The sequence below is a fragment of the Penicillium macrosclerotiorum genome (genome assembly GCF_028827735.1).
Source record: "Penicillium macrosclerotiorum strain IBT 26536 chromosome Unknown utg000009l_segment0_segment0, whole genome shotgun sequence".
Taxonomy (NCBI): Eukaryota; Fungi; Ascomycota; class Eurotiomycetes; order Eurotiales; family Aspergillaceae; genus Penicillium; species Penicillium macrosclerotiorum.
This window is the reverse complement of record NW_026643088.1, coordinates 936,608-950,294: the sequence shown is the minus strand read 5'-3', so window position 1 is coordinate 950,294 and position 13,687 is coordinate 936,608. Positions and strand designations below refer to the sequence as shown.

The following is a 13,687-nucleotide window of genomic DNA, read 5'->3' as shown; positions in this document are numbered from 1 at the left end:
ATGGATGTTCTTACTGACTCCATCCGATCGGACGCCGAAAACAAGAGTTCTCGAAAGGAGGACCTAATGCACAGAGGTTTTCCACTCTTAAGTGGTTCACCTGGAAAAAAAATTGCCCGGACGCGAGGAAAGAGAAAAAGAAGCAAGGCAAAAATAAACAGTCCGAAAAAAACAAACCTAGGTTCCCTGCTCCCTGAATACCACCCGGCCGCCAGACTACCACAGCTTGCAGACAGGCTTCTTCTCGGGACAGTTGAATGCTTCGTTGAACTCGCGAGAATTGGCCATAGTTCCCTAGTCCCGTCAAGTTAATAAAAGACTCATATGGCATAAAAAACCAACATGTAATTTCAACTCACAATGATTCGTGCCGCCTTGGGCGCATGCGGGTCATTGTAAATCGCCCGCTCAGCAGCTTCCTTCGTGGTCTTGCTGCACCACCAATTACCATAGGAGATGAAAAAGAGCTGTTCTTTACTAAAAGCATCAAGCCCTGGAAGGTGAGGATCCGGGGAGGCCTCGTCGTGTTTCTTCCAGGCATGGAACGATGCAGTCAGCCCACCGGCGTCGGCGATGTTCTCGCCTAAGGTCAAGCGTCCATTGACATGGAGAACTTTATCGCCAGGGCCCTCCACGGTAAATTTGGAATATTGATCTACAAAACACTGGGCACGCTCCTCGAAGGCTTCAACGGTCTTGTCGTCCCACCAGTTTGTGTAGTTTCCCGTCTCGTCGTAGTGCCGACCGGTCGAGTCGAATGCTATGTAAACAAGATTAATATCAAACACATTACAAGTCCACAGGGGTAGTTTGGTTGCAGCATAGCAAGATGGCATACTTACCATGAGAGAGCTCATGACCACTGACAGCACCAAACGCGCCATAAGCCAGGTACAACGGCGCGGCAGGTCCATAGAACACTGGCGGCTGCATGATCCCGGCTGGGAAGACTATTTCATTGCCAGGAGGGTTGTAGTAAGCGTTAACTGTGGGCGCAGTCATATCCCATTCATCGCGGTTGGTGGGCTTTCCCAGCTTGGCCCATTCATTACGAAGCTTGAAGCTTGCCACGGCCAGCTCATTTTCAAAGAAAGTGTTCATTGACACATCCAAGCCTTGATAATGATTCTCCACATCCTGTGCATCCAACACATTGGGGCTCTTGGTAGGGAATCCAATCTTCTGGATAATATTTTCCACTTTTTTGATACCCAGCTTCCGAACCTCCGGTGACATCCAGCCGGTTTGGGTCAAGGTGAAAACGAACCGCTCCTTGATGTCCGACACAACCTGATCTCCGAGCTTCTTTGACTCCTCAGGGAAGGAATCAAGCACGTAAAATCGACTTAGACTCCAGCCAAGGCCATCATCCAAGCTCTTAATACACTTGCGCCACCGTTCCTCGGTAGCTTGAGGGTCTTTTCCGGCAAGCTTGTTATTGAATTGCCGCAGAGGAACAATCGCATCGGCTTCAATGTCGTCTGAGAAACCCTGGATGAGCTTCCATTGCAGAAAGAACGACACAGTCTCTCGCGATGCATCGTTCAAAATATCAGATAAGGCCTTCATATATGATGGGGATCCCACAATCAGTCGGTCACCCTTGTAGTCATGGGATGCCAACTCTGAAAGGATTGCGGAAAACGAAATCTCCGGAATTAATGACTCGGTTTCCTTGATACTAAGCGGATTATAGTACTTGGTGACGTCTTCCTGGGTCGCTGTGTCCGGCGTCACTTGTGCAAGCTTTGTCTCGAAAGCGACAACATTTTCGGCAATCTTGTCCGATCCGCCGAAGGCTTGAAGTACCTGTTTCAGAGTTTGAGTATACTCGGCTACTGTGTCCGTCTTGTTATAGTACTCCCTCGCTGGAAGACCAATTTTCCGAGGGGGTTGTACAAATATCGCAACATTGTCAGGGTCACGATCGTCAGACTAGATATTATCAGAGGAGGCCAAGATAAACGGATCCATTTGGTGTGGCAATCACTTACAGAAACACCCGAGGAGACAAGAGCATCGACTCCAGATTTCATAAGAAACAAGAGGGCATTAGTGAGGTGATCTTGGGTGCCAGAAACAAGGCCGCTCTTCACGGGATAGATCTTCTGCAGGTCTGTAAGCAGGTCAACCAAGGGCTTGGTACCACGTTCTCTGATGGTGGTCTCGTCCAGACAAGCATTATAAGCAGCTTTGAGTTTGTTGAAATTACCGTCATCGGCACCATCTGGCGGATTTGAGCGTTCTAGTATATGACGTAGCCGGGTTTGGGCATTCTCTTCCATGATTGTCCCAGTGAAGATCGATCCCTGGTCGGCGCGCATATCATGGCGCTCCCTCCACCCACCGCAGACATATTGGTCGAAATTGGTGCAAGGATCAACCTCGGTGTATTTTGAATCTAGATTGAAAAGGATCTCTGAGGCTGCATGGATGCATTCTGGTGTCTGGCAAATTGCAGGGCGAGTCTGCGGGTGAGGGGAAGACGGTTCGATTATCTCGACCTCTGTACCTGATGAATGGCAAGACCGCCTGCATTAGATGCTGTCTTACTTTCAAATAAAAATCGAGTCATACATACCAGAAAAAAATCGAATGAGACCATACGCCAGAAGGCCCATCCAGCTGATCGTCACGATGCCTTTCGCTAAGCGCCGGATCGAATGACCTCTTTGTTTACAGCACATGCTTCTGGGAGTACTCTCAACAAAGATATCGTTTGTCCGCCCGATACCATCACTGCCAATCAGGAGGCCTTGTTTCTGTTCGGACTCAATATCGGCGACATAGGCCAAGCTCTGCTCATCGGAGCTGTACAGCACTCGTCTCAGCGGCTACTCGTCGTCATTGGGACCCACTGATAAGACTTACCGGCTGAACGGCAATGCCATGTTGCTCAGAGCAGATAGTAGCCAACAACGAGTTCGATATGTGAAAAAGATAGTATAATCGGCCTTTCGTTGTTGGATATGGCCAGGGGCAAGTCGTCCCCGCACGACTGAACCTCAAAGATGGGGGATGGCGTCACATGCACTAGGATGAGTCAGCCAGTTGCATACTTGCCCATTTGGGAAAGACAATTACACAGGGTTGCACAACGGCTCAACAGATAAACCGACTTCAGTTGCACTGATCATACGCTTCCTTCTGTTAATTCCATTCGTGAAGTTACGTACTCCGAAGTCGAGGTAGAAACTTGGCCTATGTTCACCCTCGACCACTCTCTCTCAGAATTTAAGCTTGGCCACAATTATATTTTTTCATGGAATCTTGTTATGCTCCGAACTGTCAATTCCAAACCAGAGCTCTAGGATATTCTGATAACCTTTGTCTCTATGCATGACGCGCCAGTAAAACAAAAACAGGAATTTCAGAAATCTCTACAGTTTTATATAGCCTTAGCCATAATGAACCCCTAAAAAGTCGATAGGAAATAAAGTGGGCGGAGTAGAATGATAATGGGGTGGGGAGCAAATGTAGGAGACGATAATGGAGCTCTCATCCTAATTACGGGGATTCTACTGTCGCTTATTTTGAAGAGAGACCTGCTCATTTGATAAAATATTAAAAAAAACTCTATCTTCAGTATAACCAGTCAGAGAGGGCTGTAGTGCACGTATATCCCTATTCCGAAGGTCAATATAGATATCTGTGAGAGATCAAGCAAAGCTGCAGTCAGGTATCATGCAATACTCATGGATACGTGATGGTTCCCTGTCATTATTAGGGTATATCAAAGTGGAGGCTTTATTTTAAGCGACTTCTTATGATTATTATATTATCAGCTTTCCAGGCTCCGCCAGACCACACTTACTCTACAGCCGCAACTAAGTGCCATTAAATGCTTCACTTACAGGCCCTAGAAGGGATTCCCGAGGACGCAAAGTTAAGACTGAGCTACCTAGTGGCGCCGTCGAAGCTGTCAACCAATTGCTATGCGCAAGTTATGTTCAATATTCCGTCTTTTCGTAACTACATGGACTTCAGACTGTACGTTCAAACCGTACCTAGGACACGCATATGGCTCTCTGTATTTGATAGCGCCTGTTCAATACTTGCTACTGGAATACGTTGAAGTCTGCTTTGAATCGGATGGTAAAGTTCGAAAGTTAATTTCATTGCGGTGGCCAGTGAACTAAAGATGAGCTTCAAAGAAGACCATTGATTAGCCGTTCACCTTTGGCACCACAGACATAGTATCCATTTCTCTGGAGAAAAGTGCTGATCCTAGCATGAAGAATAAAATAGATAAGGCATTGCTTCATGCTTCAGCAGCGTGCGGTTCAGTTTGATGTAGCCCCGTCTACTCTTGAGAAAGACGGCCGACCCGCATCTTCTCCGTCCTACAGAGCATACAACCTTATTGTATGCGTGTGAGAACCGCTACTACGAAGCATTGGATAAAGCGATGGCTCTGGGCGAATGGAATTGGACTGCCCACTGCTCATAGCAGCATCAAGCTGCCATCAGGATGTTGTCCAGGCTGACGTGGTCAGAGAAGAAAGCCTGTACATCAAAACTTGACAGTAGAAACACTGCATCTTTACCGCACCAACCAGTAGCATAATTCCTGTTGTCAAACTCTGGCTGGAAGGGAATGTTGAGCTCGAGGTGACGAAAGAGAGAGGTGATAACACACTGTAGTTGACGGCTTTATGGGTGATTCTGGGGACGCAATTTGACTTCTACTGGAGAACGACGCTAACTTAAATACCCTCGACAATGACGAGCAATCACCGTTCTTATTGTCGCCATTTGTGGGAACGGGAGAAACTTGGCCGCCTCTGCTTCGTCCGACACGCAAGGGCCCAACTGAAAGAGATGTTTGTAGCCGGACGCCATCTGGCTGCAACTCGGGATACCTTACAAATTGTTCAAGCTCTGCTGACATTTGAAGCCATTGAGTGTGGGCTTCAAGACCATTGCGGCCGTACCGCCCTTCACGAGGCTAGGATACCCAGGGGGCGGGGGGACGATATAATAATCCGAAAACAAAGATACCTGGGAGTGCGTTGATCTGCCAAACTATCACCAATTTGATCGGCACACCCTCCTTAAGCATACGTAGCCCCGTGAATAATCAAGACTCAGACTAAATATAGTTTATGTCCCCACAATCCCTCTCTTCCGGGAAGCCCGAGGCCAGCGCAGGGCCAGGCCGCTCGACTTCATATTGCAGCGACGGTGTCAAAAGCACAGCGTAATGTTTCATTGGATCCAATCGGGGAAGTCAGAAGTACTTTCTCTTTCTCGGTTGAATTATTCTGGAAGAATTCCAGCATGAGAGGCTTGTCATGATTTGTAGCTTCTCAAAAAGCAAACTGATCTAAAGATAGCAACAACAATAATACCAACGGCCACGACGCTGACAGGTTAGAAAATTCCCGACAGGCCCGGTCAATCTTTGAACTTTAGGACCACAAAAGAAGAATCCGAGGCTTGAACGAGAGCCGTTTGCACGAGGGCCCAGCGCCCTCGGAGGCAAAGCCCGACGACCCGCCGGGCGCCCCCTGTCTACTTCCGTCGCTCACGGAGGGTCTAGCCTGCTGCCAAATGCAGATCGACAACGTTTAATTTACACGGGTCCACAGCTCAACCATCGTGGGCCGTTAAGACCGTTGTGCCCGTTTGTGCCGTTGAGCGCTGTGACCAGTCTATTCCCCTCGACTCTTTGGGGCCCGCGCGCAGAGGCAGTTGCGCCGTGTTTGTCTCCGATTGATCACGCATAGGTGTTGTATAGTCTATGCGCGAGGAGATGGGGTCTTAGCGATGAATATAGTTGTTGACAGGTCATTGTACCGTCGACCAAGTCCCCCCTCCAGAAACCCCGAGCCGGGGAAGCTTAGGCTTCAGCAGACGGCGAACTCTGAATTCGGGCCAATGCATAATTATGTAGAGGGGGCTTACACATAAGAAGAGGGGAAATCAAGGATTGATGATCGCCGTTGGTCGTCCATGTGGCGGCCATGCCCTCTTCTGGAGCGCAAGTGGACATGTCCACTTGTCCGTCCAATTCGAGGATTTGGGGAAAGGTGGTTTGGTACAGAACTGGTTGGTTCAAGAGCTCGAACCACTTATGGAGGGGGCCACTAGGGATCAATTTGGCAGGACTCTGTTGACTTCCCAAATCAAATCCTGCGGAGACGCTGGGCCCAAAATCCGATCAGCAAAAGGTCAGAATCAAAGCCTTCCGGACGGCCCCCCACCCCATATAGGTCATGATTATTCTTTTATTCCCATCGGTCAATACCATTGACATATGGATTTTCCGATTGGAAGTGTTCTAACAGGGGATGTGGACGGGCGTTGGCAATCCCAGTATCGTTTATTTTGAAGTCTATAGCCCTTGATTTGTTCGGGATTCGGTGAGAATAGATCTTCGGAACACCGATTTGAATGAAATAAATATACGGCCAACCCTGGGTCTCAATGCAAGAGTCAGGTCGCGCTGTTGGAAGACCACTCGATTGAAGTTCCCCTCTGTATGAGGCATGGTGTAGGAGTACGGACTCGGAGTGACTACCAAGAAAGACGGAAAAGGAGGGGGCGGTTAGCTGAGACGTGGACATTCTGGCCCACTCCCGCTGTCAGAATCCTCTGCCCCGGGCTCAGCATCCCAAGGCATCCAGGGTACCGCGTCCTTTATGCTTCATGTCACTGAATCTCGACTTATGCAAGTCACCGCCCTCGACATAAGTCCGCCGGAATCTTTTCGCCCCCAGATCGAATTGGATGCCGGCACTGTGATCCCATCCGACCGCCTGTTGCGATAGGGGCATCGATTCTCTCCCCACAGCCCGTCCCCCTCCTGCACCTCCCTGGAAAGGATGACCCCCTGCCTTAGTCTCACGCCGGCGCACACTCGCCTGTCCCGCGCCCGCGACGTGAAACCGGAAACGAGCAACCGAGAAGGCCGATCCCTTGTCTTTTTGTCGTGAGTGGGAAGATCACGGGGCAATGTGGTCGTATGAACGGACCACCGGTGTTCAACAAACTTCAGAGGCCCCAACTGTGGGGATTCCGAGGGGGGCCTGTGGTACTGTACGGTGCTGTACGGGCTGTACAGTTCCCATGTGGGAAATGACACTTCGCATCGAAAAAAGGTCGAATGGCCCCCCCCTCCTTCTCCCTCCTTCTCCCAGCCTCGTGGTCAAGGGTGCAGATAGCGAGTGGTGTTCACTTAGGGAATTGATAGATGAAATCTTTGTACTTTGTATTTTGGTGCTTCTTGTTTCCTTTTTCTTTTTGGACCACGGACATTATGTAGAGGATTACGAAGTCTGTATAGAGTTGATGTTGAATAGCGTTGGAGGGTGATCTGTTCGGTCCGAGAGTTGGCTCGTGGGCGCATTCCAAATTAAAACCCTGTTGCGTCAGGGAGCACGGGCATGACCGAGCCAACAAGGCGGAGTTTGCTCGGTGACAAGCTCCACTGTGGTGGTGAGGACTGCCGAACCTGTCCCAACGGGAGGTTCAATGGGTCTATCGTTACCGTCCCTGAATCTCCATGGATCTGAGGACGGGGGCTAATAAGCGAAATGGCGCGTGGCTAAAGCAAAAGATTCTGGGAAAGCCCCGCGACCCACGAGGTCCTTGCACCAGCGAATAAGGAGGGCTTCAGAAAAGGAGCTCTGGTGCGTGCAGGGCCTCGGCTGAAGACCGGTATCATGGCGCCGGATCCTTCTGACGGCTTGAGGGCGGTTCCGTGCTTGGAGAGGAGGAGAGGGGAGAAGGATGACCTGGGCTCCAGAGACATGCATCGGTAGTTTGCGGAAGAAGCTTCCTGTTGTGGGAGGGGAAAGTCACGGCTGAGGGAAGAAGGCGCAGAACAGGTGATCTGTATACTCCAGGCCGACCAGGATTCCGGCCAACGTTTCAGAAAGATTCTTGCGCACGCCGACACAGTTTCAGCAATTACGTGCCGATCGCGACATGCAGCCCGCATGGTGGCTTGGCGTGCAGTCGAAGAACCATCGAAAAACCATGGGAGCCACAGTTGATCCACCTTGCATCCCTGGTGCGGCTGGAGGAGTGTCAGGTCTTGTCAGGGCCTGAAAGGGGGAGGAAAGAGGAGGCATGCTCAGACTCATGAAAGAAGAATCATGGGAAGTATGGGAAGATGGGGAAATAGAGAAGACCCAACACGGTCTTCGCGAGGTCGGAGAGGTTGAAGAATCCAATTGTCCCAAGTTGACCGGGACTTTGGGGGAATGTGATTGGGCCCCACGCTTGGACCCGAGGCCGATATCAATAGTCCCCGGAGCATCTTTACCAGACACAGTAATGGTTCAATCATCCTGAGATCAGCCAGATCCTTTTGCTCTCCCTGTTTGCTGTTTTTAGCTGGGCAGTCTACTCAATGAAAAAAAAAATAGTGGACTATTATGATTGAGCAAGGCCGTACATACTCTGTATATGTGTGGGCCTGGTACTGTTGGTAGAAGGTAAATGGTATATGGAGTATTGAGTCCTACCTGCAGGAGTTCTCAATTCTCTGCAACCTCTACTCCACTGGCTAGGGGGCAAAGATAGACTGTTGACTAGAAGTCGCATGGCGAGCTTTTTTTTTTTTTTTTTTTTTTTTTTTTCTAAAGAGTAAATGTAAGACCGTCTCGAGATGATAACCACTCAAGCTGGGAGCCCGAGTAGTTATCCTTCTCTTCCGCACACCCGATACCTATGGAAGCAGAGTTCATAGGAGTTCCGGTGGACGCATAAGGACCTGCGCAAGATAGGGCTCATGGGCCTTCTTTGCGCCCTTCAAGCGTGTTCTGTCTCGACTAATACGACGGGAGTATCATTATGCAAGGGCTTCATGATAACGATCATAGAGTCTATTTCAATCATTTCAATCATTTTCAACCCGCGCGGTAACATAATAACCCTCATCCTACCGATCGAATTCCAGATTCCGTATCCTATTGTTTATGTTGCGATTTGGCAGCAAATCAGCTCGGGGCAATAGCCCCATTCTGCTGGTGGATCGGCTTTAGTGCCGTACGGTGGCTTCCCTGCTTGAACATAATGGCAAGGGGCCAGAGAACGTAAATAGAAATCAATAGGAACAGAGACACCTTTATAGCTTTCCAGGGTTCTCATTTGCCTATACCTTGTCGATACTTCAATGTCAAAAGTACTAGCTCGGGGCTGGTAATCCTTCAAATATGGGGCCTAGTCTTCAAGCGAAGCGGCCGATGACCTCAGTGGACAAAGCATGAGGATTCTGTTCATCAGGAGAAGATATATCACCGAGAAAGATCAGAAATGAAAAATGGAATATTCCCAAAGGAAAAAAAAAACTTCCCCCATCGAACCACAGTTTCCACAACTCCGCATCCAGAGCGGCCCGGAGGTGTAAGATAAACCCGGCCAGCTTCACCAACGGGGCTAACGAGGCTAACCGGAACTAACCTCGACGGCCTGGCCAAGCATTGTTGCGCATTTCCCACGGTGGAGTGGCTGCTTTTACTCTGCTTCTGCTCTCCGCCGAGTGGGACGGCAGACTATGTACGACCGCGCGACTCCTCGACTCCTCGATTCCATGCGAACTCCCCTTTCTCTTCCTTCCGCCCCCCCATACTCTTTCTCTCTGCCTCCCCACCCGCTCCCTCCCCCCCTTCCTTTGTCTCCTCTCGGGCTCTTGACCCGTTTGTGACAGCTTTCACTCGTTCAAAGCATCTCCTCGCCTGCTTCCCTCTGTGGCCGATTCTGGAAATCTTGCCTCTTCCTCTCCTCAAGCTCGCCGAAACGGACCTATAGATCGGCTCGCCGCTTGCCCGCAACCGCAAAGTTTGGAACCCTTCCGCGCCCAAGAAACCTCCCCCATCCCGGTCTCGGCACGACGACCTCGCGATTCCTTCCTCTTACCTTCACGCGACTCTTCTGGCGAATTGACGTCGCACTGGCTTCGGTACAGACTCGGTAACGCTGGCTTCGGAGAATAATCTGGCCTAATTGGAAACTGGGCGGCGCAGTGTTTATCGCAAAACGTGGCAGGCCCTCAACTGTGTGGGGAACGAGCCAATCGAAGCTGTCATCAGCAAAGCCATTGAGTCCAAACGGGCGCATTCTGTCTTCGGGGTCCCTTGTACGGCAGACGGCAGACGGGTGTATTGGCGGTGATCTCCAGGTACGCCCGAACCCCCAACAACGTGGATTGGCTTAGAGCTGCGGGATGGGTTCACGAAATTCACCACCCGCAACCTCGTGTCGCTGGCTGGGTCGCTTGTCTCTCAATCGGGTCTGGGGTGGCGCCAGTGCGGCCACATCCCTGATTCAGATCCAAACTAGAGCACCCAGCCATGCTTCGAGTCCTTGTCAGGTCTATGAGTCTTGATTAATTCGTTAACGACTGCCACCCTAGATCATTTGATTTTCGTCTGCGGTGTCCCTGAACCCGGCAGAATGGGCTGTATGAATTCAAAACCCGCCGAGGCGGACCGGGATGCGCTTCAACGGAATGCTCGCATCGAACGCACGCTCAAGAATGACAAGAAAACCCTGGACCGGACAATCAAAATCCTCCTGCTCGGTGCGTGCAGCCCGAAATATCGGATCATATCAACGCAGAAACCCCGCTAACAGCTTCATCAGGTGCCGGAGAATCTGGGAAGTCAACTATCATTAAACAGATGCGGATTATTCACAGTGGAGGCTTTCCCGACGAGGAGCGTCACCAAAATCGGGCCGTCATCTACTCAAATATTGTCATTGCATTCAAAGTCCTGTTGGATATCATGAAAACCGAAAACATAGAATTTGAGCGTGAAAGCTGCAAGGTACACAACCCATTTCCTTCCAGTCGGGTATATGAAGACATTGGACTGATATTCCCCTTCATAAAGCCGTTGTCGGCACTTTTAGATCAAACCGAGCCAGACGTAGGTTCCGATGAAGCCTTCTCTGACCTGAAAGTTCGTGATGCAATGAGAGAGATGTGGCTCGATGCAGGTGTCCAGAAGGCTGTTGCGCGGGGGCACGAGTTTGCCTTGCATGACAACTTGAGCTAGTGAGTGAACAATCACACCAACACGCCCTGCCCATCATTGTGGGAGTTCTGGTTAACGATTATTCAATTTTAGCTTTTACGACTCTTTGGATCGTATCTTCACACCAGGGTGGCTTCCTGACAACCAGGATATGCTCCAAGCACGTCTCCGGACAACAGGTATCACCGAAACTCTGTTTGAGCTTCGCCAAATGAATTTTCGGATGATGGATGTCGGAGGACAGCGGTCGGAACGAAAGAAGTGGATTCATTGTTTCGAGGGCGTGCAGTGCTTGCTGTTTATGGTGGCGCTCTCTGGGTACGATCAATGTCTGGTGGAAGATCAGAACGCGGTAAGTGCACTTATCTTATGACAGCACTCGTCAGACCAGCGGCTGGGTCCCAAAGTTGCTAACAATTTATTTTCATAGAACCAAATGCACGAAGCGATGATGCTCTTTGAATCTCTTGTCAATGGCGAGTGGTTTAAGCGTAAGCCTATCATTCTCTTCCTCAACAAGATGGATTTGTTCAAGGGAAAACTCGCCATCTCCGCCATCTCCAAGCACTTCCCAGATTATACTGGCGATGACACCGATTTCGATGCTGCCGTCCGATACTTCTCTGATCGATTCCGTGGCATCAACCGAATTCCCGATCGAGAAATCTATATCCATCGCACCAATGCTACCGACACCACTCTGCTGAAGGCTACTATGGACTCGGTGCAGGATATGATTATCCAGAAGAACCTCCATACCTTAATACTATAAGGCAGCGGCATCTAGAATACCGGTGGCCTGTATGTGATGAACGTCATTGTTGCCACGAAGTTAGTTTTCGTTTCTGGTCAAGCTTTCCGGCCTTGTTTCCCCCCTCATGTTGCATTCCACGGCGGCTCCGTTTCTCTGCAACTTTGATCCTTATACGTTTTCCTCTTCTTTCCTTTTTTCCCCTCTTGTCCACACATACGTCTGGCTGTCTGATTTGACCTGTCATTTTTCCCTCTCATTTTCCTTCTCTTTCTTCTTTACGAGGCGTCTTGATAGAGCTGTCGGCTCTCTGCCGCACCCTTGGGTCTGTTATGTTGCATCCAAAAAGCCCGTTGGATTTTTCCCAACTAATGCCAAGCTCAAATTTCAGCGACGGCGTCTTTCCATTTTCTTCTTTTATCCATCTCTCAGTTCTCTTTTATTTTTGACTATGCAGGATGATACCTTTTGTTTTGTCCCTGTGCTGACGTGTTATACCTGACGACTATGCTCTGTATTATCACTATTTCTTTTTTTTCACATTCTCATCTCAAATGAAACCAATGTGTTACTCTCCTTGAACCCATCATTTTTCCCCGAGGGGTTTTCTCGTAAAATATAGCCCCAAAAACGTGATGAATCCATGTAGTTGCGATGGGTATAACTCCAGCAAATGACACCTGAGGCCACATATTACATAATCTCCACATGATCAGAGACGCCGGGTTCCGGCCCGACGATTTCGCCTCTCCGATTCAGACTCATCCTCACCGTCTCCGAGCTGCTGGGTTACACGCCAACCATGTTGTCGACATCTTTACGCCGGGCTGCATGGGCGCCTCTATCCGGCATATCTCGCTCTACTCAGAACATTCCTACTACCGCCATCGCTACCCGATATGTTCACCAACGCCGGTACTCTTCTTCATCTTCGAAGCCGCCGGTCCCGCCTAGCGATGGCTCTCGGCGAATGGATACCTCGACTCCAGCGAAGGGTGTAAACTCCTCCAGTGAGAAGAGCAAGGCTACCCGTCGCCGTGGAAAGGACAGCAGTGGCCGAAATGGCTCATCGAGAGCTAGCCAGCAGCATGCGGTCTTTTCAAAGCTTCCCAGCGTTCCCTCGACTCAGCACCGCCAGCCGCATGGTGAGTTGTCATTTTTTTTCATTTCTACTGTCTAGCAATTTCCTGGCGCAGAGGCTAATTTTCGTTGCGCATAGATGTCCATGTCGCCTCATTTTTCTCCATCCACCGCCCTATCTCCGTAACCACCACGGTCCCCCCGATCTCGACCCCCGAAGCTTTTGATGCAATTTTCTCAAAGAAATTCCTCAAGAACGAGCCGGAAGATGTCATCTTCACCCTTTCCTCGACAGTTCAGTCAATGGAGAACACTACACACAATGTGTCCGAGTCAGAGGACCAGTTCGGCCCGCTGCACCGCGGCTTCGCTAGCGACGGCGAGGGAGAGCTCCGCATGCTGGATGGTCCGGAGGCTCAGATGACCGTGGAAGAGTACACCCGTCGTCTTCGTCCCTTCCACCCTCCCCCTCCCCCGGTTCCTATGGATATGAGCGCCGAGGCTATGGAGTCGGCCGAAGCCGAGAACCAGGAGACGACCTACTCGACCGTCCTGACTATCCGGGAACAGCGCCACGCGGATGGTCGTAAGACCTACGAGGCGCACACCGGCCCCTTCGTCCGCAACGACATGGAAGAACCCGCTCAGCAGGACGGAGTCACCATTGACGCCCCTACCGGCTCGACGTCTGGCATGACCTATATCGAGCGTGTGCAGCACAACCGCACCATCCACGCCATCAGCACCAAGCGGCGTCGCAAGACCAAGATGAAGAAGCACAAGTTCAAGAAGCTGATGCGGCGGACACGCACTCTTAGACGGAAACTCGACAAGGCTTAGACTCGGTGCCTTGTTAATCTACATTCCG

At 50.3% G+C, this 13,687-nt stretch overlaps 3 protein-coding genes across 3 annotated transcripts; 2 read left to right on the top strand and 1 right to left on the bottom strand.

Annotated features, from left to right (window-relative positions):
* Positions 1–216: 216 nt before the first annotated feature.
* N7462_009510 (M13 family metallopeptidase) lies at positions 217–2,891 on the bottom strand (the record flags this gene model as incomplete). The annotated part of the gene is made up of 6 exons (XM_057081224.1): positions 217–294; positions 360–760; positions 843–1,935; positions 1,995–2,512; positions 2,582–2,811; positions 2,872–2,891. 6 exons carry the CDS (start codon positions 2,889–2,891, stop codon positions 217–219), a joined length of 2,340 nt encoding a protein of 779 aa, XP_056930061.1.
* A 7,513-nt stretch (positions 2,892–10,404) lies between these two features.
* Positions 10,405–11,760, top strand: N7462_009509 (guanine nucleotide-binding protein subunit alpha; the record flags this gene model as incomplete). Its single annotated transcript, XM_057081223.1, has 4 exons — positions 10,405–10,531; positions 10,594–11,008; positions 11,082–11,340; positions 11,419–11,760. The coding sequence occupies 4 exons, from the start codon at positions 10,405–10,407 to the stop codon at positions 11,758–11,760; spliced, it is 1,143 nt and encodes a 380-aa protein (XP_056930060.1).
* A 781-nt stretch (positions 11,761–12,541) lies between these two features.
* On the top strand, positions 12,542–13,659 carry N7462_009508 (mitochondrial 37S ribosomal protein mS38; the record flags this gene model as incomplete). Its single annotated transcript, XM_057081222.1, has 2 exons — positions 12,542–12,884; positions 12,959–13,659. The coding sequence occupies 2 exons, from the start codon at positions 12,542–12,544 to the stop codon at positions 13,657–13,659; spliced, it is 1,044 nt and encodes a 347-aa protein (XP_056930059.1).
* Positions 13,660–13,687: the final 28 nt, after the last annotated feature.